At 46.8% G+C, this 22569-nt stretch overlaps 1 protein-coding gene across 10 annotated transcripts in view; it reads left to right on the top strand.

The window, feature by feature from the left end:
* HUWE1 (HECT, UBA and WWE domain containing E3 ubiquitin protein ligase 1) overlaps window positions 1-21420 on the top strand; it is a 143581-nt gene extending 122161 nt beyond the window's left edge. For 8 of the 10 annotated variants that reach the window (XM_079910200.1, XM_079910204.1, XM_079910199.1 and 5 more), the window contains 27 exons: window positions 152-241; window positions 402-556; window positions 1728-1773; window positions 3283-3570; window positions 4567-4822; window positions 5017-5147; window positions 5672-5886; window positions 5964-6252; window positions 6393-6495; window positions 7301-7847; window positions 8569-9172; window positions 9877-9995; window positions 10109-10265; window positions 11492-11624; window positions 11889-12091; window positions 12687-12814; window positions 14111-14207; window positions 15081-15236; window positions 15646-15891; window positions 16206-16323; window positions 16958-17098; window positions 17391-17678; window positions 17802-17907; window positions 18536-18653; window positions 18952-19133; window positions 19421-19611; window positions 20159-21420. In XM_079910200.1, the coding sequence (XP_079766326.1) occupies window positions 152-241; window positions 402-556; window positions 1728-1773; window positions 3283-3570; window positions 4567-4822; window positions 5017-5147; window positions 5672-5886; window positions 5964-6252; window positions 6393-6495; window positions 7301-7847; window positions 8569-9172; window positions 9877-9995; window positions 10109-10265; window positions 11492-11624; window positions 11889-12091; window positions 12687-12814; window positions 14111-14207; window positions 15081-15236; window positions 15646-15891; window positions 16206-16323; window positions 16958-17098; window positions 17391-17678; window positions 17802-17907; window positions 18536-18653; window positions 18952-19133; window positions 19421-19611; window positions 20159-20261 (5210 nt within the window). In that variant the 3' untranslated portion in view covers window positions 20262-21420. The remainder of the gene's footprint in view (window positions 1-151; window positions 242-401; window positions 557-1727; window positions 1774-3282; window positions 3571-4566; window positions 4823-5016; window positions 5148-5671; window positions 5887-5963; window positions 6253-6392; window positions 6496-7300; window positions 7848-8568; window positions 9173-9876; window positions 9996-10108; window positions 10266-11491; window positions 11625-11888; window positions 12092-12686; window positions 12815-14110; window positions 14208-15080; window positions 15237-15645; window positions 15892-16205; window positions 16324-16957; window positions 17099-17390; window positions 17679-17801; window positions 17908-18535; window positions 18654-18951; window positions 19134-19420; window positions 19612-20158) is intronic. The other 2 variants (XM_079910206.1, XM_079910205.1) reach the window with 2 other exon arrangements.
* The last annotated feature ends 1149 nt before the right edge of the window (window positions 21421-22569 follow it).

Below are 22569 nucleotides of genomic sequence, written 5' to 3'. Positions count from 1 at the left end.
CAAGGGCAATAAAAACCGTATTATATCTGGATACCTATGATGTTCCAAACCTTGTGATAGACATTGGGTCCTGTTAGGGAAATACTGCAATTTTTGGATCAATTGATGCATGACAATGCCAAGAGTCTCACTCTCCTTTGTTTCTCTACAGGGACCCTGTCCAGCATCCCCACAGCCCTGACCCGTTGGACAGAGGAATGCAAAGTTCTTGATGCTGAGAGCATGCATGACTGTGTTTCAGGTGTGTGGCAGTTTGGTTATCAGGGCAGTAGTGAGTCTTCCAGGGCTGGGACAGTGCATGGAAAGTTGTTTCCCTGGTTCTCTGTGGCCCCAAGCTCTGCCTCTTGGCTTTCTCCCCCACCTCCCCTGAGCAGCCTCCGATCTTTGCTTCTTTGGTCCAGTTGTTAAAGTGCCCATTGTCAATCACCTGGAATTCCTGAGGGATGAGGAGCTGGAAGAAAGGCGGGAGAAACGCAGGAAACAGCTAGCTGAGGAAGAAACAAAGATAACCGACAAAGGCAAAGAAGATAAGGAGAACAGGGATCAGAGTGCACAGGTGATTCCCAGGAGCTGGGAGGATTCATCTTTGGCTATGTCTGCCTTAACTTTCCCACGGTTTTAGCATACATGTGGCTGGCCCCAAGAGTCATTGAAGATTCTAGGACGTTCACACTGAAACTGAGAAATGATCCACTTCAAATTCACTGTACACTTGAATGGTTTTTAGGGGAAAAGAAATCAAACCCAGAGGGAAAATTGTTTCTCCGCTGTTTTGCTGGGGAAAACTGGAGCCAGAACCAGAGCAGCTCCTGACTTACCAGTTACACTATACAGTCTCTACTTTCAGTGACTACAGCTAGACAAGAACAATGACCTTGACTAAGCCCATGCTCTTAATGGTTCAATTCCGTTTCGGTGGATTGCCTTCTTAAGTGTCAGGGAAACCTTACCAATATGATTCCATTCCAACATTTGAATAAGTTGGGCTTAGGCTTCAGATCAGAGAAAATGTTCCTACCCTGAACCCCATGACCACATGTCATTTTCTAGGGCTCAATTTGTGAAATCTCTAACATGATTTTGGTTTTTCTGAAACTTCTGGAACCTTGAATAGTATAGCTTTGAAATAAATGAAGTAAATGCTGATAAAAATACGAGGAAACTAAAAAACTTGAGTGAAAGACTTTATTATACCGCACTCAACAGGGCATCAGATTTAAAAGGATATTGTAATGTTCAATTAATGATAACAAGCTTGATCTAACAAATATACCTTTATATAGAACTTTTGCCTAATAAATAGTAACATTGTTTCAAGCACATGTAAAGGGATAGGAAATAAGCCTGGCATATGATTGAAAAAGCCAGAGTGTACAAAATGAGCTCAAGGAAGGGAAATATATATAGATGAAACTTCTAAGAATTTCTTGCTTGTCTCAACGATTGTGTTCAGGTCATGTCCTATGTCCAAGCCCATCTCCAATGTGGTTTTTATTATCCTTTCCTCTCCTTGTTTAGTCAGCCCCCTGACAGTTTCTCCCTTGTCCCCAAGCAATCCTTGAGCATGAGTATGTATTAGAGAAATTGGAGGTATGTTTGCATGCTCAAGTGCCCATCTTCCATCCAGGTCATATGTGTCATATGTGGGAGATGGCAACTATTTTAAAGTTGACCTCTATCTCATGTGCTTGCAAAGTCCCACATTGGTCTGTCCCTTTTCTTTGCAGTGTACTACATCTAAGACAAATGACTCCACTGAACAGAACCTCTCAGGTAACTCTCCCTCCCTTTTCCCCTTCTTGCTAATTGATTGGTTTTTTATCCTGACCCAAATAGCTGGCCCAGGTGGGCTGAAGATGAACACTGGTGCTCTGTGGGATGAGGTAGTAGATTGTATAGTTTTAGGGTCATACCCCATCTTGGAGATAACTATACAGTCTACTGTCTTTCCCACGGTGGTGCACTTCCCCTCCGACGTGCTGTGTTTTTAGGTTCTCATTCTGATTATGCTGTACTGCGTTCTGGCATGTGTAGTGAGGCCATGTGTCCTGTCCCCTTTACTGACCCCCATGGTGTGGTGCTTAATGAGAACACCTGATGACAGTGGTTCCTAAATGCTAGTCCTCAGTGGAAATGAACAGAATAAGGGAGGTTTAATGAGTTTTTCAAAAAGCCGAGTTTGTTCAATTTAAAGGACTATTATAAATTACAGAGATTATGTATTTCCTACTTTTTTGGTATCAAAATATTTTTATTAAATGATATTAATGGGATTTTTTTCTTGGCTAAATTAAAAGTTGGTGATCCTGTGTTAGTCTCTTGTCTCTTTATTTTTTCCTTTTTCTATAAATTTCATGGGTCTGTGGAATCTAAAAGTCTAATAATGTTGCCTTGAGCAATCTGCTTTTGGGGAAGGTAGCTCGGTGGGCTAACTGGTATTACTACTATATGCTTTCTATTTCTCCTAATTTTCCTAACGTCAGTAGCCATTTTGTGATTCTAATAACTGGTCCATATGGTATTATATGTCTCCCCCACCCCTATTTCCTCAGAACTTTCTTCTGCTTCCCTATACCTTCTGTCTCCTTTGGCACTTGAGTTGGGAAATGATTGTACCAAAGCCTACACAGTATTTTTTAAAGCAGTGAAAGAGGGTAGGTGTCCTGGTGCCCTGAATCTGGTAGAAGGTCTTTGAAAGGGTCTGTCATCAGGTAAAATGGCCTTTTGCCTACTGCCCTTGCTAGAGGATTCTGTTCATGCCGGGGTGAGGTAGTAAGTTGTATTGTTGTGGGGTAGGGATTTTAAGCCCCAATTAGAAGATAACTATACAACTTACTACTTTCCCTGGTGTGTTGCATATTCACATTTAGTCTTAACACCATTGCCTCCATCAGACAGAGTTGTAGATGTTCCTTGGATAATCAGGACTGCAAGAAAAGGGAGGTGGAAGGGGACAGGTGGTATTTAGGGTGAGGCAAGTATTATAAAGTGACTTGAACTCTCCCCCTTCCACCCAGGGCACAGAATGGATTTAATTCATAGGGATCTACAAAGAGTCAGATCTTTTGGTTCTTGGGACTAAGATAGCACTGTGCCTTAGCCCTCATCCTGAGTATACCAGAACAGCCACGAGCTGTTCCTAGGAGCAGTTGGTGACTGAGGGGAATCCTGCATCACTGACTGAGTGGGATACTTGTCATGCCACATGTGCTGATTGAGTGGCTCCCCCGGTCCTTGGCTGATTGCCTTTTAACAACCCCATTGTCGTTCTTTCCGAGAAAGATGGGACTCCCATGCCTGAAAGCTACCCAACAACCCCATCTTCAACTGATGCAGCTACATCTGAGCCCAAGGAGACCCTTGTCACTCTGCAGCCCTCACAACAGCAACCAACACTCCCACCCCCACCAGCCTTGGGAGAGATTCCTCAAGAGCTGCAGTCCCCGACTGGAGAAGCGGGAAGCTCTACCCAGCTATTGATGCCTGTAGAGCCAGAGGAATTGGGTCCCACAAGGCCAAGTGGAGAAGCAGAAACAACTCAGATGGAGCTATCCCCAGCTCCCACTATAAGTGAGTAGAATTTCAAGGTTTGCGGGTAGGGGTAGAACAGGGGGGAAGAATGGACATCTTTGTAGTTTCTCTTTACTCTCTTACTTTAGAGAATTTCTAAAGTAGAAGCTCAAGCCCTCATAGTAGGGTCTCACATTGCACATTACCTTTTTAGCTAAAGTTGAGGTTTCTTCTCTGTGTCCTCAAGTGATTATATATACATCGGAGTGTCTTAATGATACTAGTGATGGTGCCAACAGTTTGAGGTGATCACTCTGTTCCTGGCTATCATGCCATGCTTATTTTATTATTTAACTTCTTTAAAAAACAATCATCCAAAGTAGAGGGTGTTATCTCCATGAATAAACTGAAACTCAGAAGTGAAATAATTAGCCCAAGGTCACTCAGTAAGTGGTTGAGCTGTGATTAAAATCCAGATCTGTGTAACTCTGAAGCTTGCTTTTCTTCAACATTTCCAGGAATGGGCAAGCACGTGACCGCACACTTAGCAGCTCTCCCATCCTGGCAACACCATTTATCTCATGGCACTATTTCCCACTGGTTTGAAATGGGGCCTCAAAATTCTTCTCAGCAGTGTTCCAACAGGGTAAACAAGCCTGTTTGCCGTTCCTGCTCTTTACTATACTGCCTGTGACGTGCTCTGGAAAAACCTTAGGGTGTAGGGGGTTTTGCCTTAAAGGAACCTTGTTTGTTTAGACGAGCAGAACCAAAGAGCTTGTGTAAATGATGCCTGCAGGAAATCTGAAAGTGACAGGATCCCTTACCTTGGGTGCCTAGAGAAGATGTTTCACAGGCATGCTTGGAACACCATAAATGTTCAACAGATAATAGAAAGGGCTTGAGATGAGTTTTTTAAAGCAAATGAGATTGAGGGGGGAGCATCAGGCCAGCGTGAAGTGAAGGTGAAGAAGTGAGAAGTCTGATCTGGCTGCTTCTTAATTCAGCCTCCCCCTCTTCGAAGCAGAGATCTAACCTCTCCATGTGACTTCCTCCTAGCCTCTCTTTCCCCAGAGAGAGCTGAAGATTCTGATGCTCTGACAGCTGTCAGCAGTCAACTGGAAGGCTCTCCCATGGACACCAGCAGCCTGGCTTCCTGCACCCTGGAGGAAGCTGTGGGTGACACCTCAGCACCTGGCAGTTCTGAGCAGCCCACAGCAGGCAGCTCCACTCCTGGGGATGCCCCACCAGTTGTGACAGAAGTGCAGGGCAGGAGTGATGGGTCAGGGGAACCTACCCAGCCCCCTGAGGACAGGTAAGCACTGTGTGAGTGAGAGGAGGGCAGGGTGTGTTGGTGGGTATTTCAAGCCACGTTCATACTTAGTAACCAGTACACATGCTTTGTATACTGGGGAAATCAACTTGGCTTCTGTGAGAAAGGGGGTACTATAGGAATATTTTATAAGTGGGAAAATATAATACAGAGAACCTGAAAATGATTTCCTTTAGCTCTACCCCTGCATCCTCTGAGAGTTCTTCCACCAGAGATTCTGCCGTGGCCATTTCTGGAGCAGATTCCCGGGGAATCCTAGAAGAACCACTGCCTTCAACAAGCAGTGAAGAAGAAGATCCTCTAGCAGGTGAGCTTCATGCGTGCTCAGGCCATCCTGGGGCTGTTTAGGCTTCTAGTAACCCTTGGCATGGAAATGCCCACCAGTCGAACCGTTCCATCCAGATGGCGGGTGGCATATATATGGGGGGAGGGCCTGCAGTAAGAGGAAGCTGATGCTACACAATGGAATGAACCCAGGCCTTTGGAGTCAGACTGATCTTAGCTCAAATCCCCTCTCTGCCACCTCCTACTTTTGGGACCTGGAGCCATTAACTTCCCTGATCCTCATTGATACTGAGAGGGTGATGATAGCTACATGGTGGGGTCTTGAAGGTTAAGTGACAGTGCACACACAGAACTTGGCATATAACAGCTGTTCTGAGCCTAGGGAAGGGTGGGTGGGCCTTCTCTCTGTCCCCTGTGTCCTTGGCATGAAATGAGGACAGAGAAAGCTGGTCTCCCTCATCCAAGGCCATGGGTTTCTTTGATCCAAGTACATCTTTAGGCTTCAGTAGAAGTGAGAGTCCCTTCACATCTTGCATATCCCCTCAGGTATTAGTCTTCCCGAAGGCGTGGACCCCTCTTTTCTGGCCGCTCTCCCTGATGACATTCGCCGAGAAGTTCTACAGAACCAGCTGGGCATTCGTCCACCAACGCGGACTGCCCCCTCGACAAATAGCTCAGCTCCTGCAGTGGTGGGGAATCCTGGTGTGACCGAAGTGAGCCCTGAGTTCCTGGCTGCCCTGCCTCCAGCCATCCAGGAGGAAGTATGTGAGCGGGGGGGCTGGTGGTGCCAGGCTACCTGGCTGTGGGTATGCCCCCATTGACTCCTCCTGCTCTGTAGGTACTGGCACAGCAGAGAGCTGAGCAACAGCGACGGGAACTGGCACAGAATGCCAGCTCAGACACCCCCATGGACCCTGTGACCTTCATCCAGACTCTGCCCTCAGACCTGCGCCGTAGTGTCCTAGAGGACATGGAGGACAGCGTGTTGGCCGTGATGCCACCTGACATTGCAGCTGAGGCTCAAGCCCTGAGGCGAGAGCAAGAAGCCCGGCAGAGGCAGCTCATGCATGAGCGGCTTTTTGGGCACAGCAGCACCTCTGCACTCTCTGCCATTCTTCGAAGCCCGGGTACAGAGGGAGGCAAGTGGGAGGGCTCTGGAATGTCTGGCTTTGGCCACATGAGACTCTTTGTTCCCCTTTGTATTACTTGGACCCAGCTCAGCACACACCTCCTCCCCAATTTCAGTTTCCTTTTTCTTTCCTTCCAGCCTTCACCAGTCGCCTGAGTGGCAACCGTGGGGTCCAATACACTCGGCTTGCCGTGCAGAGAGGCGGCACCTTCCAGATGGGGGGTAGCAGCAGCCATAATAGGTACCCTTTGCCTGTCTTTTTTTCCTTGCCATACCACCTTCCATGTCTACTACTAGTCCAACTCCCTTTATTTATAGGTGGAGAGGCTGAATGACCTCTCTAGGATGTTTACTTGAATGAATTGGGGAAGCCAGATCTTTGGACTCCCCCTTCAGAAAGCCACACTTCTGGTTAGTGTAGCTACTGTAGACCATAATCACAAAGTAAGGTAGGCAGGCAGCAGGCTCTAGCTGTGGTTACAAGGAAAGCCACCTGCCTCCCACACAAATAGGAAAACAGTGAGAACCGCTTGCCTTGAGATTACAATATCTAGGCTGCAGAAGAGTTCATTATTAACGAGGCCAGAGCGTAGAGTGATCAGTCCCTATTCAGCAGGCAACCTCCTGGTAGTCTATAGAAAGCCAAAGTAAGCATTGTGTCCTAGGACTTTATGGGCAGTCCAATTTTAGCAGTTGATACAGACCTGGGCTGCAATCTCTGCTCTCTTCTCAATCGTTGTGTGATGGTAGGACAAGTCACTTAACCTATTTGAGCCTCTTGCTCATCATCTCAAAATTGGGTGGTTCTCTAGTCTTTACAGGAGCCCCATGAGGAAGCTGTTACAGATATTGTAGGGTGTCTGGAACATAGTAGGCACTCAAGGAGACAGCTGTTGTTACTATTAAGAATCCTTAAGAGTCCTTGGACTGGACACCCTCCCTGCTCGAGCCTCCTGGATGTATCCAGCTCATCCCCCTCCCTTAGGCCTATGCCTGATCCCAGAGCTCTAGCCGAAGTATTACCCAGAAACCATGCTCTGTTCCAGGCCTTCTGGCAGTAATGTGGACACTCTCCTACGCCTCCGAGGACGGCTCCTCCTGGATCACGAAGCCCTCTCTTGTCTCCTGGTCCTACTTTTTGTGGATGAGCCGAAGCTCAATACTAGCCGTCTACATCGAGTACTGAGAAATCTCTGCTACCATGCCCAGACCCGCCACTGGGTCATCCGAAGCCTGCTCTCCATCTTGCAGCGCAGCAGTGAGAGTGAGCTTTGCATTGAAACACCCAGGCTCTCCTCAAGTGAGGAAAAGGGCAAAAAGTCAAGCAAGAGCTGCGGGTCAAGCAGCCATGAGAACCGGCCCCTGGACCTGCTACACAAGATGGAGTCTAAGAGCTCCAACCAGCTTTCCTGGCTCTCAGTATCCATGGATGCAGCCCTAGGCTGCAGGACTAATATATTCCAGATCCAGCGTTCAGGGGGGCGCAAACATACTGAGAAGCATGCAAGTAGTGGCTCCACTGTCCACATCCACCCCCAGGCTGCTCCTGTTGTCTGCAGACACGTTCTGGATACACTCATTCAATTAGCCAAGGTGAGGAGCTTGGAGGAACCCAACTCCTGGGGATGGAAGATGGTTGTCAGCCATAGTGTAGTGAAATCTGAACTCTGAGGGAGCTACCAGGTCCTCATCATTGGTGCTGAGGCCTGTATTGTTTCTGGGAGGTTGTCCAGTAAATAATTTTGTGGGGGTTTTGTGTTCACTCTTCACAATTTTTATGCATTGTCTCATTCAGCCATCAAACAACCCTCAGTGGTCTGCATGGTTCCCATTTTACAGATGAAGAAGCTGGGATACAGAAATCTTTAGTGGCTTTGTCATGTGGCTAGTAAGTGATGGAGCTGGCTGGACCTAGAACTTAATTCAGTCCTTTTTTTATCTTTTTTTTTTTCAGTCCTCTTTTTCATAAGCTTTGCTGCCATTTGTTGAGGGCCTGCCTTATACCAGGCACTATGCAAAATGCCTGGTAATCTCAACAATTTTGCACAGCCGTGTAGGTATCCTCCCCATTTTGTAAGTATAGAGATAGATGTTCAGAAAAGTTTGCTAATCGTCTGTCTCCCTACAGAGCTTTTGTTAGTTTCTCTAGGCTGCTTCACAACATCAGTTGGATAAAACTCCTATGTTACATCTCTCCAGTGTTACTAAAGCTGTCCAAAGGAGTGGAGAGTCTAGGAGCCAGTTGTCTTTCCTTGTCACAAGACATTTTCTGTGTAGACCTCCTAGACCAAGCCTGTCCTTCTTTTCCTGGCAGGTGTTTCCCAGCCACTTCACACAGCAGCGGACCAAAGAAACAAACTGTGAGAGTGATCGGGAGAGGGGCAGTAAGCAGGCCTGCAGCCCATGCTCTTCACAGTCCACGAGCAGTGGCATTTGCACAGACTTCTGGGACTTACTGGTAAAACTGGACAACATGAATGTCAGCCGGAAAGGCAAGAACTCCGTGAAGTCAGTGCCAGTGAGCGCTGGTGGTGAGGGGGAAACTTCCCCATACAGCCTCGAGGCCTCTCCACTGGGGCAGCTCATGAACATGTTGTCACACCCAGTCATCCGCCGGAGCTCTCTCTTAACTGAGAAACTCCTCAGACTCCTTTCTCTCATCTCAATTGCTCTCCCAGAAAACAAAGTGTCGGAAGCACAGGCTAATTCTGGCAACAGTGCTTCCTCCACCACTGTTGCCACCTCAACCACATCTACCACCACTACCACTGCTGCCTCCAGCACACCCACTCCCCCTGCTGCAACCACCCCTGTCACTTCTGTTCCGCCCCTGGTTGCTGCCACGACTATATCCACCATTGCTGTAGCCGCTTCAACCACAGTGACTACCCCCACGACTTCTACCACTACTGTTTCAAGTAAGTGTGGATATAGGCTGGGAGCTGTGGGGTGTGTACACCCACCTCACCCCCAACTCTGCCCCACCCAGGTATTCCTCCCTAAATGACAGCGATCAGCGTGGTTTGTGTTTGTGAGAGCCAAATGTGTTAATTCTCACCCTCATTGGTCCAAGTTCTCTCTCTCCATTTTCCCCTCCCTCCCCCCTCCACCACTCCTGTGGAGACCACTGAATGTGGCTTCCCCTAGGCTAAGCTCAAAAAGGAGGAAGGGGAGAAAGTCCCTGTCTTTAAAGAATCCCCAGTCTTTCTAGCCTAGTCGAGGGAGCCAGTTCTCAGAGGAAGCAGTTCAAGAGCAGGCAGGATACAGTGGGAATCAGGGTAGAATCAAGTAGCCAGGCCACCCCAGGAAGTGAAGGGAATGAGCCCTGTGGCACACTAATAATCATTTGAAGAAACAGATTTTGAAGGAAGGGGGGCTTTCAGAGGGCCCTCTGATGGTAGGGGAACAGTTGTGAGAAATATCTGGGATTCTTTGTCACTTTAGAAGGTACAGTCATAAGAGTCCTTGGTATCCCAAGTCATTTGGATTTGGCTATGTGGGGTGGATCTTCATTTTCACTACTTTTCCATTTTGAAGCCCTGGGCAGTGCAGCGATTGGCTCTGCCACTTAAGTCTCTGGCATGTGAGTTTCAGAGGCTTACAGTGTTCTGTTTCCTCAAAGCTTCTACTACTACTAAGGCCAGCAAATCTCCAGCGAAGGTGGGTGATATCGGCAGCAGCACAGACTTTAAGATGGTATCCTCTGGCCTCACTGAAAATCAGCTCCAGCTCTCTGTGGAGGTGAGTCCAAGCTCTTCTGACCTCCCTCTGGTTGGGGGAGAAAGAGTTGACTGGGGTAGATAATGTTTTAATTCTCAAGTTGGGGTTCACCCCATCGCCTTTCTTTTTCCCAGGTGTTGACATCCCATTCTTGTTCTGAAGAAGGCCTAGAGGATGCAGCCAATGTGTTACTGCAGCTCTCTCGGGGGGACCCTGGGACGCGGGACACTGTTTTGAAGCTGCTACTGAATGGAGCCCGCCATCTGGGTTATACCCTTTGTAAACAGATAGGTAATAATAGGAGTAAAGCACCCTGTTTTTCTGAAACCTTCCACTTAGGTGTCATCTCTTTATGGAAGCCTTCCCTGAACCCCCAGGCTGAATCAAACTCCTCTATGCATCTGTAGCACAGCCCCATGAGCTCTTCTGTCACAGCACTGAAAATACTAGGTTGTCATCTGTTTTCCTCTGCCCAGTTCTCTGAGAGCAGGGCTGGTCTTCTCTCTACATTCCCAATCCCCGGCACACAGCTGGTAATTGGTGCTTAGTGAAGGAAAATGAGCACCCATAGGACCGACATTGCTTTTCCATTCTGGGCACTCATAAGAGCCCTATGATGAGCCTGCTGAGGCAGTTCGCCACCTCAGAGATGCACCTATGCTACATTCAGGCTCGGGAATTGAAAGAATAATACCCTCTGCCTTTGTGCAGTTTTGAGGGTACAAAAATTCCAAGAATACTTGCAAATTATCTAGTTTCAGTCTTCCTGTTTCACCAAGAAGAAAACTAAAACCCAGGTGACGGGGTGACTGAATCAAGGAGTGGGGCCAGATTTGCTTTCAGCATAGAGACTCTCTTTGCTCTCTCCCACCCCCCATCCCAATCATGGGTCTCCCTAGATCTCAACCACCTGTGTAGTTATCTCCTTCTCACAAACATCCCTGGAGCTGAGGTGATAAGAGAGTCAATTAAACTGTGTGACCTAGGATCTTCTTTGTTGCATGAGAATTACAGAGTTCTTCCAAAAGAGGCCTCTGATCTTTCTTGACTGCCACCATTTATTCAACATCCATAGGTTAGGCAGTATCCTAGGCACTCTGCTAGACAGTTATCTCCTAATTCTCAAAGCAGCCTTGTGAGGTTAGGCAGTATGAGCCCCATTATTAAGATGGGTAAGCAAATTGGGAAGGAGGTTAAGCAATTTGCCTGAGATTACCACAAAAACCTAAGAAGTTTGAGAGGTATACGGGCTTCAAAAGAGATACTTTTTCCCCGCTGCACTGAGCTGTTATTTCTTGTAGATTCAGCAAATTCTCAAGGCCAGATAAACCAGTGGCCCCTGAGCAGTTAGTTGATCTGTGAGCACACATAGTAAAATGAACAGAGCAAAATTTCTGCTTACTCCAGGTTCAGTGCAGCTGAGCAAAGCACCTAGGAAGTTTTCTTGGAAAGGTTTGGCTTTTCACTGCTTCATTAGGGAAGTCTCTGAACACTTGCTGGCTTCTCTGCCTGCCCAGGAACCCTTCTGGCTGAACTACGGGAATACAATCTGGAACAGCAGCGGCGAGCCCAGTGTGAGACCCTCTCCCCTGATGGCCTGCCTGAGGAGCAGCCACAGACCACCAAGCTGAAAGGCAAAATGCAGAGCAGGTAGGTGGCAGCTGCCCATTTGGCTGTGGGGTTGGGATCAGGGACATTCTGAAAAGTGGCTCTTCCTGGCTTCCTGGTTATTTTTTCCCTCTTCACTGGACAGATTTTGTTTCTGTCCTGTACACACCCGGCCCTATTTTTCCTACTTGTGTGATTTTCTTCTGAGATTCCTTACCCCCTGCTTGACACAAGAAAGCCGTGCCTGCTGTGGGTGTTGATGCTTTGATGCTCTCAGTATACGCAAGCCACCTCTACACTCTCCAGGTTTGACATGGCTGAGAATGTGGTAATCGTGGCATCTCAGAAGCGACCTCTGGGTGGCCGGGAGCTCCAGTTGCCTTCTATGTCCATGTTGACATCCAAGACATCTACCCAGAAGTTCTTCTTGAGGGTACTGCAGGTCATCATCCAGCTCCGGGACGACACACGCCGAGCTAACAAGAAAGCCAAGCAGACAGGCAGGCTAGGTATGGAACTGGGGTGTCCAGTTGAGGGGCAAGGTTGGTGGTGGAAAAACAAGAGACCCTGGAGGGCAGGACTTAATGTCATGTCTCCTTCCTGTTTGATCTTTTCTAAGGAAAATGATGATCCTATCTTAAAATGTTGGTGGCTGCATTCTGTATCTCACTCAAGCCGTCTACATAGGAAATTTCACTAGGGCAAGTGGGAATTAAAGGGGAGTGGAAATCTGGCAAGGAAATTGGGGACAGATCTTTTGGTGAACAAGATTTAACTCACTGAGTTTGTCTCCTCTCTGCTTCCTTGAACACTCTTGGCTAAAATATTGTAGCCATGTTGCCTCAGCTATGGCATGCCAAATCCAATGTCTTTCCCCCTGTCCCGCAGAACTCTCTCACCTGCCACCATCCGTCTGCCCAGCCCCATGTCACCTGCCCTTATCTGTAAAGGTAGTTCTTAGTGCCTTACGATGAGCATTCTGAGACTGCCTGAGCTTAAAGCTCAAAGGCAAGGTGCCCTGTGGTGGCCCAGGAGATGGGAGAGAATATTGAGCATTCTCTCTTTCTACAGTTTACATCTTACCTTCTTTTTTCTTTCTCCCAGGTTCTTCCGGTTTAGGCTCAGCTAGCAGCATCCAGGCAGCTGTTCGGCAGCTGGAGGCTGAGGCTGATGCCATTATACAAATGGTACGTGAGGGTCAAAGGGCGCGGAGACAGCAACAAGCAGCAACGGTTAGCATGATGCCTGTGGCCCCTCATTCATTTGCCTCTCCTCCCTCCCCCACCACATCATCAGTGGGGTTTCATTGCCCTTACCTTGTATGCTTTTGCATTAAGTTTGCTATATGAATGCTTCTGGGCAACAGGGTTACTTTCTCTTGGTGCTTTCTTTACTGTTTGTTTATTGGTTTGGTTTGGTTTGATTTAAAGCTTGGCCATCATACCCCACTCCCAGCTATCCAGTCAACAGTGGCGCTTTTGCAAACTGCATAATGCTAAGTGTCTGGGTTCTGAGGGGATTCATGATAAAAGATTTTTCAGTCTCATGGAACAATGCAAGTACCTCAGAGACACGTCAGGAATCCTGCCCTTGAAAGTCCCCCAAGCTTGGTACACATCCCAAACAGCCTCTTCTGGCTATGGCTGATCCCTCCACCCTGGTCTCTGCCTCTATTCTTCATACTCCTTTGGCACCCAGGCACTTGGGCACTTTTAGGAGGAAGCCTTTTCAGGTTCCTAGGTAGTCAGTTCATTGTTGGGATCTCAGCACAGAGTGGCTGTAGGGAAAGCCTGGCATCATGTATATATGCTGTGGCACTCATTGTTTTCCTGTCCTTGTAACAACATGCAAGTTGCCTTCCCAAGACCCGGGAAATAAGAATATCTTGAGGCCTATTTTTTCTTTGTCTGTAATTACTATTATACAGTGTGATTTCATTGAGCATGCTGGGAACAGCCTAGAATTTAAGGGCTGTAGTTCTGGCAGGGTAGAAAGGGATAGAGAACTATTATTCTGGAGTATTTTTTCTGCCCAGTCTCTTTCCCACACCTGATAGGACAGATGTTGGCTTTTTTAAAAAGCCAATCCCACCCATCAAAGATTGCACTAATTCATTGCCGTTATTTCCCCTTTTGTGAGCAAAAAGGAACAAAGAGTAAACCTACCTTCTGCCCATCTGAGTTTTATATATAGGTATATATACGTGTGTAAACTGTCCCTAGAAGTCTTGAAGTCCAGGAGGATGGTGCCTGACTGGACACAGGCCTGGAATAGAGTGGAGGCAAATGGGGCATCCAGGGAGCTCTTTGCAAAAACTTGCTAGCTCAGGGTGGAGGACAGCAAAGGAGGTGGGAAGGCCATTGTTTTGTCCTGGAGAGCTACCTAAGGAAACTTCTTTCCATATGGGAAGACATGGGAGGCTTCTTTCCAAGCTTATGATATGTGAGAGATTGTAGGACAGCCTCTCGCCTGTCCCTGAGGAAAGCAGAGTTGCACCCTTTATGTGACTTTGTCTCCCTTTTATCCAGTCGGAGTCAAGCCAGTCAGAGGCATCTGTCCGAAGGGAGGAATCACCCATGGATGTGGACCAGCCATCTCCCAGTGCTCAAGATACTCAGTCCATTGGTCAGTACTACTTCCCATTTCCAGCCCAACAAAAGGGAGAACCAGTCTTCATGGAATGGCTGCTGGATCCCCTCCTTCCAACATACATAAGCTCAGTGTTTTCCAGTTTGTTCAAGTGAACCCTGGTTTCTGTATGTTGATAGGCCCGTACCAATCAACTAAGATCACTAACCATCACCACCTGGTCCTCATTGGAGAATCATAGCACACACTGCAATTTCTGTAGTAAAGAAACAAGAAACTATGATGATACTGTGTGGAGACAGCATACGTTTGAGTCTTGTCTCCCCATTTACTATCTCTGGGACCTGAGGCAAACCTCTCTGTTTCCTCATTTAAAATAGGGATATTCATAGTTAGGATTGAGTTAACACGTGTATATATAGCATTTAGAGCAGTACCTGGCACACAGTGGATGCTATTATTATCAGCATTTCTCAAGGTTAATTTCATATAGAATGCTTTTTGGCACCCTTTTAACACATTCCTGTGGGATAGTGTTGTCATAGGACATCCAGTTTTTAAAATATATTAAATCATTTAATAATCCATAGGTTTTCTGGGAGCTAGTAAGGCAATGAGAAGACCAATGCTGTCTGGTAGAATTTTCCTTCAGTAGCCGTTAGCTACATGTAGCTATTGAGCACTTGAAAAGTGTCTAGTGCAACTAGACAAACTTTTTCTTGTATTAATTTTATTCAGTTTAAGTTTAAATGCCATCCAGTATAGGACTAGAGCTTGCTTTCAGATGTCACTCAATTACTCAGTGGCCAGTGGACCAATTTACTTGATCTGTCTAATGGCCTGTGCATTTGGTCTGAATGAAGGAAAAGCCTCAGGGGCTTCCCAGTCTCTCCTGTCTGTGCCCACTAGGCTCAGATGGAACTCCACAGGGGGAGAAGGAGAAGGAGGAGAGGCCACCTGAGTTACCCCTGCTCAGCGAGCAACTGAGCTTAGATGAGCTGTGGGACATGCTGGGAGAGTGCCTAAAGGAACTGGAGGAATCCCATGACCAGCATGCGGTGCTAGGTGAGTTGTGGCCTGAGGGAGAGCCCAGGTCCGCTGATCTGCTCTGGGGCCCTTTCTGCCAGCTTAATTTTCTTCCTTCCAGATTACTCTTCTCCGTCGGATCTCCATAATAGGAGTTTAAAGAAGAGGATTTTTTTTTCTCTGACTTCATTGTCAGAAAAAAGACTAGCCTTCTCTTTTGGTAGCTGGTATCTTTTACTTTTTAGACCGGGGGAATCTTTATAACTGGTTGCCTATCCCATTTTTCTCTGGAAGCTCTGACTTCCTCTGTGGCACCATTATATTTCTCCTGCAAGTTTTCATTACTTTTTCATGTAGTACTTTTGAAATTTGATTATGAGGGGGGAAGAGGTTTGTATGTTGAAGTTTATAAAGTAAATTGTCACTATCCTATCGTTCCTACCCCCAGTACTACAGCCTGCCGTCGAGGCCTTCTTTCTGGTCCATGCCACAGAGCGGGAGAGCAAGCCTCCTGTCCGAGACACCCGTGAGAGCCAGCTGGCACACATCAAGGACGAGCCTCCTCCACTCTCCCCTGCCCCCTTAACCCCAGCCACTCCTTCCTCCCTTGACCCATTCTTCTCCCGGGAGCCCTCGTCTATGCACATCTCATCAAGCCTGCCCCCTGACACACAGAAGTTTCTTCGCTTTGCAGGTACAGAGAACTCTTAGGCCGCCAAATGTAGAAGGCTTCATTTTTTTTACAGGGTCAATTCATACATTTTGTTCTTAGCTGATTTGCAGGGTGAGAGAGAGAGAGAGAGTGAGTGAGTGAGTGTGTGTGTGTGTGTGTGTGTGTGTGTTGGAAAGTGAGGCTAGTGAGGTAGGGACTGGATCTGGAAGTCCTTGTGTGCCACACTACCTTTTTTCCCCCTGAAACAAGGAAGAGAGAGTTGCTGGCTGGTTGGCTTTCATTCATTCTTCTGAGACCCATGATGTGCTGATTCCTGCTGTCCTTTCTCCCCCCAGAGACTCATCGCACTGTGTTAAACCAGATCCTACGGCAGTCCACCACCCACCTTGCTGACGGGCCTTTTGCTGTCCTGGTAGACTACATTCGTGTCCTCGACTTTGATGTCAAGCGCAAGTATGTGCCCTGGTGTTGGGGGGATGGGAACTCTCTAAATGGTATCTCCTCTCCCAGAAAGGAGCCAAAATTTCTCCTGGGATGATGTTTTCAGGGAAAGAAGTTTCCCTTGGTGGCAGCCCTTAGAATGGTGCTGGGGGGTCGGGGGGGCGGGGAGAGACTCATCTGTGCCATGGACAATCATTGTACCTAAATACTCCTTGGCCTTCTCCAACCCAGTCTCCATTCTTCATCAGAGAAATGCAAGCCTTTGTTTAATCACATGATTTCTAAAGTCCCGGTCCTTCCTTTGGGGTAATACAGGAGGTGTAGGTAGCCACAGCAGGGCTCGTGGGGGGGCGAGCCTCCACAACACTCCTGTCATTTTTTACTCTTCTCTTCCTTCCTGTGCACCTACACATGCTTACCTGCTTATTGCAGAAATTCCATGCCATAATGTCTGTGGGCCCCTATTCGATGGAGATGGGAAAAATTTAGAGTTGATAGTGAATGACCTGCCTCTCCCAAACACTGGAGGGATCAAAGTGTCTGGAGGATGAGGGGAACATCAGTGCGGATCTTCATCCTAATCAGGCAAACAAAAGTTTACTCTGCCACTCCTAATCTTACTTTCCTTCCTTTCCTACCTCCCAAGATATTTCCGCCAAGAGCTGGAGCGTTTGGATGAGGGGCTCCGGAAAGAAGACATGGCTGTGCACGTCCGCCGTGACCATGTGTTTGAAGACTCCTATCGTGAGCTGCACCGGAAATCCCCTGAAGAAATGAAGAATCGATTGTAAGAGCCCAGAGCAGAGAATAAATAGGATGGGAGGGTTGGGACCCTCCCTACGTGGTAGTGAAGGCTTACTTGGGGCCCAAATGTGCAGGGGAACTTAGGGAGGTGCTGCCCTCCCCAGTAGGAATTCCTAAGAGGAATCCAGCTTAGATAATCTCACTGAACTGTCACCCGTCTTCTCCACCCAGTCTCCCAGCTACTCCTTCACAATCGCTCTCTCAGGTCATGCTATGCAAAAGAATGGATTTGTCCTGGGCTTTCTGCACATCCCTGTTTCTGCTCTCTTATACAGGTATATAGTGTTTGAAGGAGAAGAAGGGCAAGATGCTGGAGGGCTCCTGCGGGAGTGGTATATGATCATCTCTCGGGAGATGTTTAACCCTATGTATGCCTTGTTCCGTACCTCACCTGGTGATCGGGTCACATACACCATCAATCCATCTTCCCACTGCAACCCCAACCACCTTAGCTACTTCAAGTTTGTCGGACGCATCGTGGCCAAAGCTGTATATGACAACCGCCTCCTGGAGTGCTACTTTACTCGGTCCTTCTACAAACACATCTTGGGCAAGTCTGTCAGGTGAGGATGTGGCACAAACCTGGGACTGTCTTCAGTCCTGGAAATCTGGTCCCTTTTCTTGTGTCCCATCACTAGGCTGCCTGTCCTCCACCCCAACCCATGGCCCTAATTTTGTTTATCTAGATATACAGACATGGAGAGCGAAGATTACCACTTCTACCAGGGCCTGGTTTATCTGCTGGAAAATGATGTCTCCACACTAGGCTACGACCTCACCTTCAGCACTGAGGTAGGTCCGGAGATCCTGACCATAGCACATCCCAGCTAGTCTAGGAAACCCATTATGGGGTTGTCCTTGAACTGGCATTGGATAACCTCTAATGCTTCTAAGGAAGCATCTTGATGTCTTAAGTCACATTCCCCGTTCCCCATCTGGCAGAGAACAGTGGGTATTTGCATGAGATGGCACAAACAGAAAAACCAGAATTTGTAAAACAATCCAGGCTGTTTCCTAGTTTCCTCTATATTTTGAAAAAATGCTCTAGTACATTATTCTTCATTCCCAAAGTCAGTTCACTCTAGAAAAATTGTACAAATAGACATAAATGAAAAACAAATTTCAAGGTTACTCTTCGCCCAAATTGCTTTCCATAAAGATTCTGTTGTGTTACATTATGTATGTTATCCATGCCCTTTTCCCTTTTACTATTGATAGTTTCCGTATGTTTTAGGACCAAACCCTTGGCCTTTCCCTATTAGGGATTTATGAGCTCATGAGAAAAGTCACTGTTTTTTATGACCTTGCTTCATCTCCTTGCCCAGGATTCAGCAAAGAGTTTAGGGTGTGTTTCCAGGTATCTATGTAAGTTCCATCCTAGACCAAGCCTGATTCATATTATTGGTTTTGGGTATTCTAGGTCCAAGAGTTTGGAGTGTGTGAAGTTCGTGACCTCAAACCCAATGGGGCCAACATCTTGGTAACAGAGGAGAATAAGAAGGAGTATGTACACCTGGTGTGCCAGATGAGAATGACAGGTAGGGGAAATGTCCGTTAGACCCCCTAGTTGCTCAGTATGGGGCAAGGTCAGGCCTCACTCATTTCACAGACATTGTTTCTTCTCTTCCCCTATGCCAGCCACAAATGCCTTGCATAAAAGGAGTCCAAAAACCTGACCAAAAAATATTTCCCTTCATCCACCCTCATATGGGGGCCTAGAAACAGAGTGGTAGGTGAGGTAGGCAGATCAGTCAGCATCCTGCCAGATTGGGGATCTCTGACCTCTAACAGTTGTATGAGTTCAGATGCCACGTGGCTTGTTGGTTCTCTCCCCAGGAGCCATCCGCAAACAGCTGGCGGCTTTCTTAGAAGGTTTCTATGAGATCATTCCAAAGCGCCTCATTTCCATCTTCACTGAGCAGGAGTTAGAGCTGCTCATATCAGGACTGCCCACAATCGACATTGACGATTTGAAATCCAACACTGAATACCACAAGTACCAGTCCAACTCTATTCAGGTGAGCTGCTGCTGGCATCCCTTCCTGTATCCTTAAGCAGTGTTAGTTTATATGACACCAAATAAACCAGTACTCTTAGGGGAAGGGAGTTTTGAGTGACAGCTTACCTGTACCTAACTCTTCACTCTTCTGGAGTTTCAGTTTTCAGGTGATCTCCTTGCTCATCTTGTGAATGGAGGAACTGAAACCTGTCTCACAGAAGAGACTTGCCTAACATTCCAAATCCCATCCCCCTTTCTTCGAAGAACTCTCTACGTAACACTGGCTTCTTATGTTCATTCCTGTAGATCCAGTGGTTCTGGAGAGCATTGCGTTCTTTCGATCAAGCTGACCGTGCCAAGTTCCTCCAGTTTGTCACGGGTACTTCCAAGGTGCCCCTGCAAGGTTTTGCTGCCCTTGAAGGCATGAATGGCATTCAGAAGTTTCAGATCCATCGAGATGACAGGTCCACAGACCGCCTGCCTTCAGCTCACACATGGTAAGAGGAAGGGTTTGTTCTCCTTTTCAGCATTTAGATTGAATTTGCATATTTGCTACTTCTAGGCCCCTACCCGTGGTCAGGAGCGCAAATCTGGCCCCGGGTACCCTGGACCTGGGGTAACTCACAATTTGGTGGGTTTTGTGGAGAAGATGATATTTGAGATGAGAAGCTGGCCCAGACTCACAGTGGGGCTGGGGTGACATTGCAGGTGAACACTGCCATGTGAGAACAAGGTGTATTCCAGGGCTCAACGTAGCCAGAGCAAGGAGTTGCACGAGCAGAATGCTAAAGAACTCGGCAGGGGTGACCAGTGACCCTGAATACCTCCTTGGAGCTTTCATGTAGGGCCGTGGTGTTTAAGGAGGAGTGACAGGGTCAGATTATGTTTTAGGTGCCTGGTGGCCAGTATTGGGGCCAGATTAGAGGAGGGCAGACAAGGCTAGGACAGGATTGGGAGTCTACAAGCAGAAGTCAAGTGGGCACCATGGGAACACAGATTTGGTTATCATCTTTTGTCATGAATTGATCTTTCTTCTTTCCCTAGTTTTAATCAGCTGGACCTGCCTGCCTATGAGAGCTTTGAGAAGCTCCGCCACATGCTACTATTGGCCATCCAGGAGTGCTCTGAAGGCTTTGGGCTGGCCTAATAAGGCCCCGCCCACCACTGTGGGGTTTTTCTACCATTGTTGGACCTGGGAATGGGGGGAAATGGAATAATGAAAACAAAAAAGAACCAGAAAGAAAATGTCAAAAACCAATAAGTGAAAATCCACCAACTCACCATGTGTGTGTCCCAGCTGCCCCATCTTCCCCAGCGCATACCCGTTCCCCCTTTCCTGCTCATTCTCTCTCCCCGCTCCCTTTTTCTCACCTCCTCTCCCCGTTCCATGCCGTCCAGGATCCCTCACCCATGTATTGAAAAGGCAATAGCCTTTACAGGGACCCGTTTGTCCCAACTGTTTGAACAGTGTGCTCCTCAGATTCTGTGTTCAGAAGGATTTGCTGCATTGAGACTTGAAACCTTTGGATAGGGGAAAAAATTATATATATATATATTTTTTTGTTCTGTTTGCATTTCTTAATTTGTGCTTGGAATGTGTTGATGTGCACAGCTAATGATTCAATGCGAGACAAGATTGGCGTCTGTGTTGTGGAGGTTTCAAATAAAGAGCACTCTTCATAACTCACTTTTCACAATGGAGTTTTTTTCAAGTTTAAAAAGAAATAAACCCTCTTGAGCACATGTTAGATGGCTGGAGAAGAAATCCAGTGGACTCTCCAGAAAGCCACCTCTGTCACCACATGGGTGCATCCTCCTCCTTCAGAGTCATCAGGAACTGGGGGGATCTTTTTCAGAATGGGATCTGCACTTGGGGGTGGTGATGGTGTTAGAGATTGCAGCCAAGGACAAAGCATCGCCTTGCTCTAGGGGAACAAACCAGCAGGTTGTAAGAGAATTCACTCAACCCAACTGAAGGTTCTATTTCCTGAGCCTTTATAACAGTTTCAAGCCTGGAGCTCAGTTTAAAATTTTGATTTCATTTATTAATGTTTTAGTTTATTTCTAACAAATTTTCATAAGCAAATAATTTGACTAGCTCCCCAGAACAGTCTTTCCATCCTTTTTGGTTTTGTTTTGTCATCTGCTTGTTTGCCAGTCTGTTCACAGATCGCCCAACAGTCTTTTGTGGTTTTTTTTACTCCATCCAGCACTTAAAGTTGATCTAAGGACTTTGATGGTTCCAGCCTTCAAAGAAAAAAGTAATAAAAGTTCAGTTAGAAAAATAACCTCAAGTGGTACTTGCTTTGTGTGGTTTTTCTCATTCTCCAAGGCTCTACTTCTCTTTTCCCCTTGACCATGTCCCAAAGTGTGGATCTAGGAAAGCAGTGGTGTGTCTGTCCTTAACCTGATCCCTTTGTCCTGATGCAAATGGCAGCTAATCTTTTTTTTTTTCCTTCCAATGTTCACACTTGTCTGTTCCTGGCCCTCCTGACCACTGAGAAGACAGATGAATCAACCCTGTCCGGCCTATTGAGCTTCTAGTCAAGGGATAGAGACAGATCAGTTCTGAAGGGGATCTGGGTGCCCAGCACAAGTACCTGGTCTAGCCTGGGAGATCAGGAAAGGCTTTCTATTGTCAGTGGCATTTGGGTTGAATCATAAGTCTGTGTGAGAGTGAAGATTAAGAAGAACAGGGTAATCTAGCTCAATGCAGCAAGAGTCCAGTTGATAGGGCAAGGCTTGAGCAAAGGATAGTGGCCTGAGATGAGGCTGGGAGTCCACCAGGGCTTTAAAATAAAAGGAACAAATAAGCAGAAATACAGTAGAATTGATCAATACACTTAAGAACTAGTTCTTTGAGAAATCAAAGTAGAATAAAGCTCTGACCATTTAAATTTGAAAGGGGTGCAAGGGTTGGGAGTCAGGTGTGGAAGTTCGGAGTACAGATGGAATAATCTTGAAGGAAATAAATGAATCTAACTCAATGGCATACCACAAAAACCTAATGTGACTGAGTATGATTTGCCTATGGGATATTCATCACCTCAATGTCAAAAGAGAAAAACCTTTTGACAGTAGATGAAAGGCATTTGCCAACAGTAACTATTCCTGGTAACTTGTAAAGATACTACCTTGATAAGGTAGCATCAGACCAACAGTCAACATCACACTGCAAGCATAAAGTGGTCAATTATCACCATTAACACTGTTCTGCAAGTTCTAGCCATTTCCATAAAGCAGGAAACAAGGTATAGCTGTTGAAGAGAAACTATTTTGCTAAACCAAGAGAATCAAAAGTTATTAGAGCTTAAGTGAGTCCAGCAAGAGGCCTGGTTATAATGAACAAAACATTCGTGTAAACATTTATTGTCCAACAAGTATAATCTGATAAATTAATATAAAGAAATCCTATACAATAGTAAAAATATCCATTGCATATATCAACATACACA

This window comes from Stenella coeruleoalba (genome assembly GCF_951394435.1).
Source record: "Stenella coeruleoalba genome assembly, chromosome: X".
Taxonomy (NCBI): Eukaryota; Metazoa; Chordata; class Mammalia; order Artiodactyla; family Delphinidae; genus Stenella; species Stenella coeruleoalba.
The sequence above is the reverse complement of the archived record's forward strand: the minus strand, read 5'-3'. Positions and strand labels throughout refer to the sequence as shown.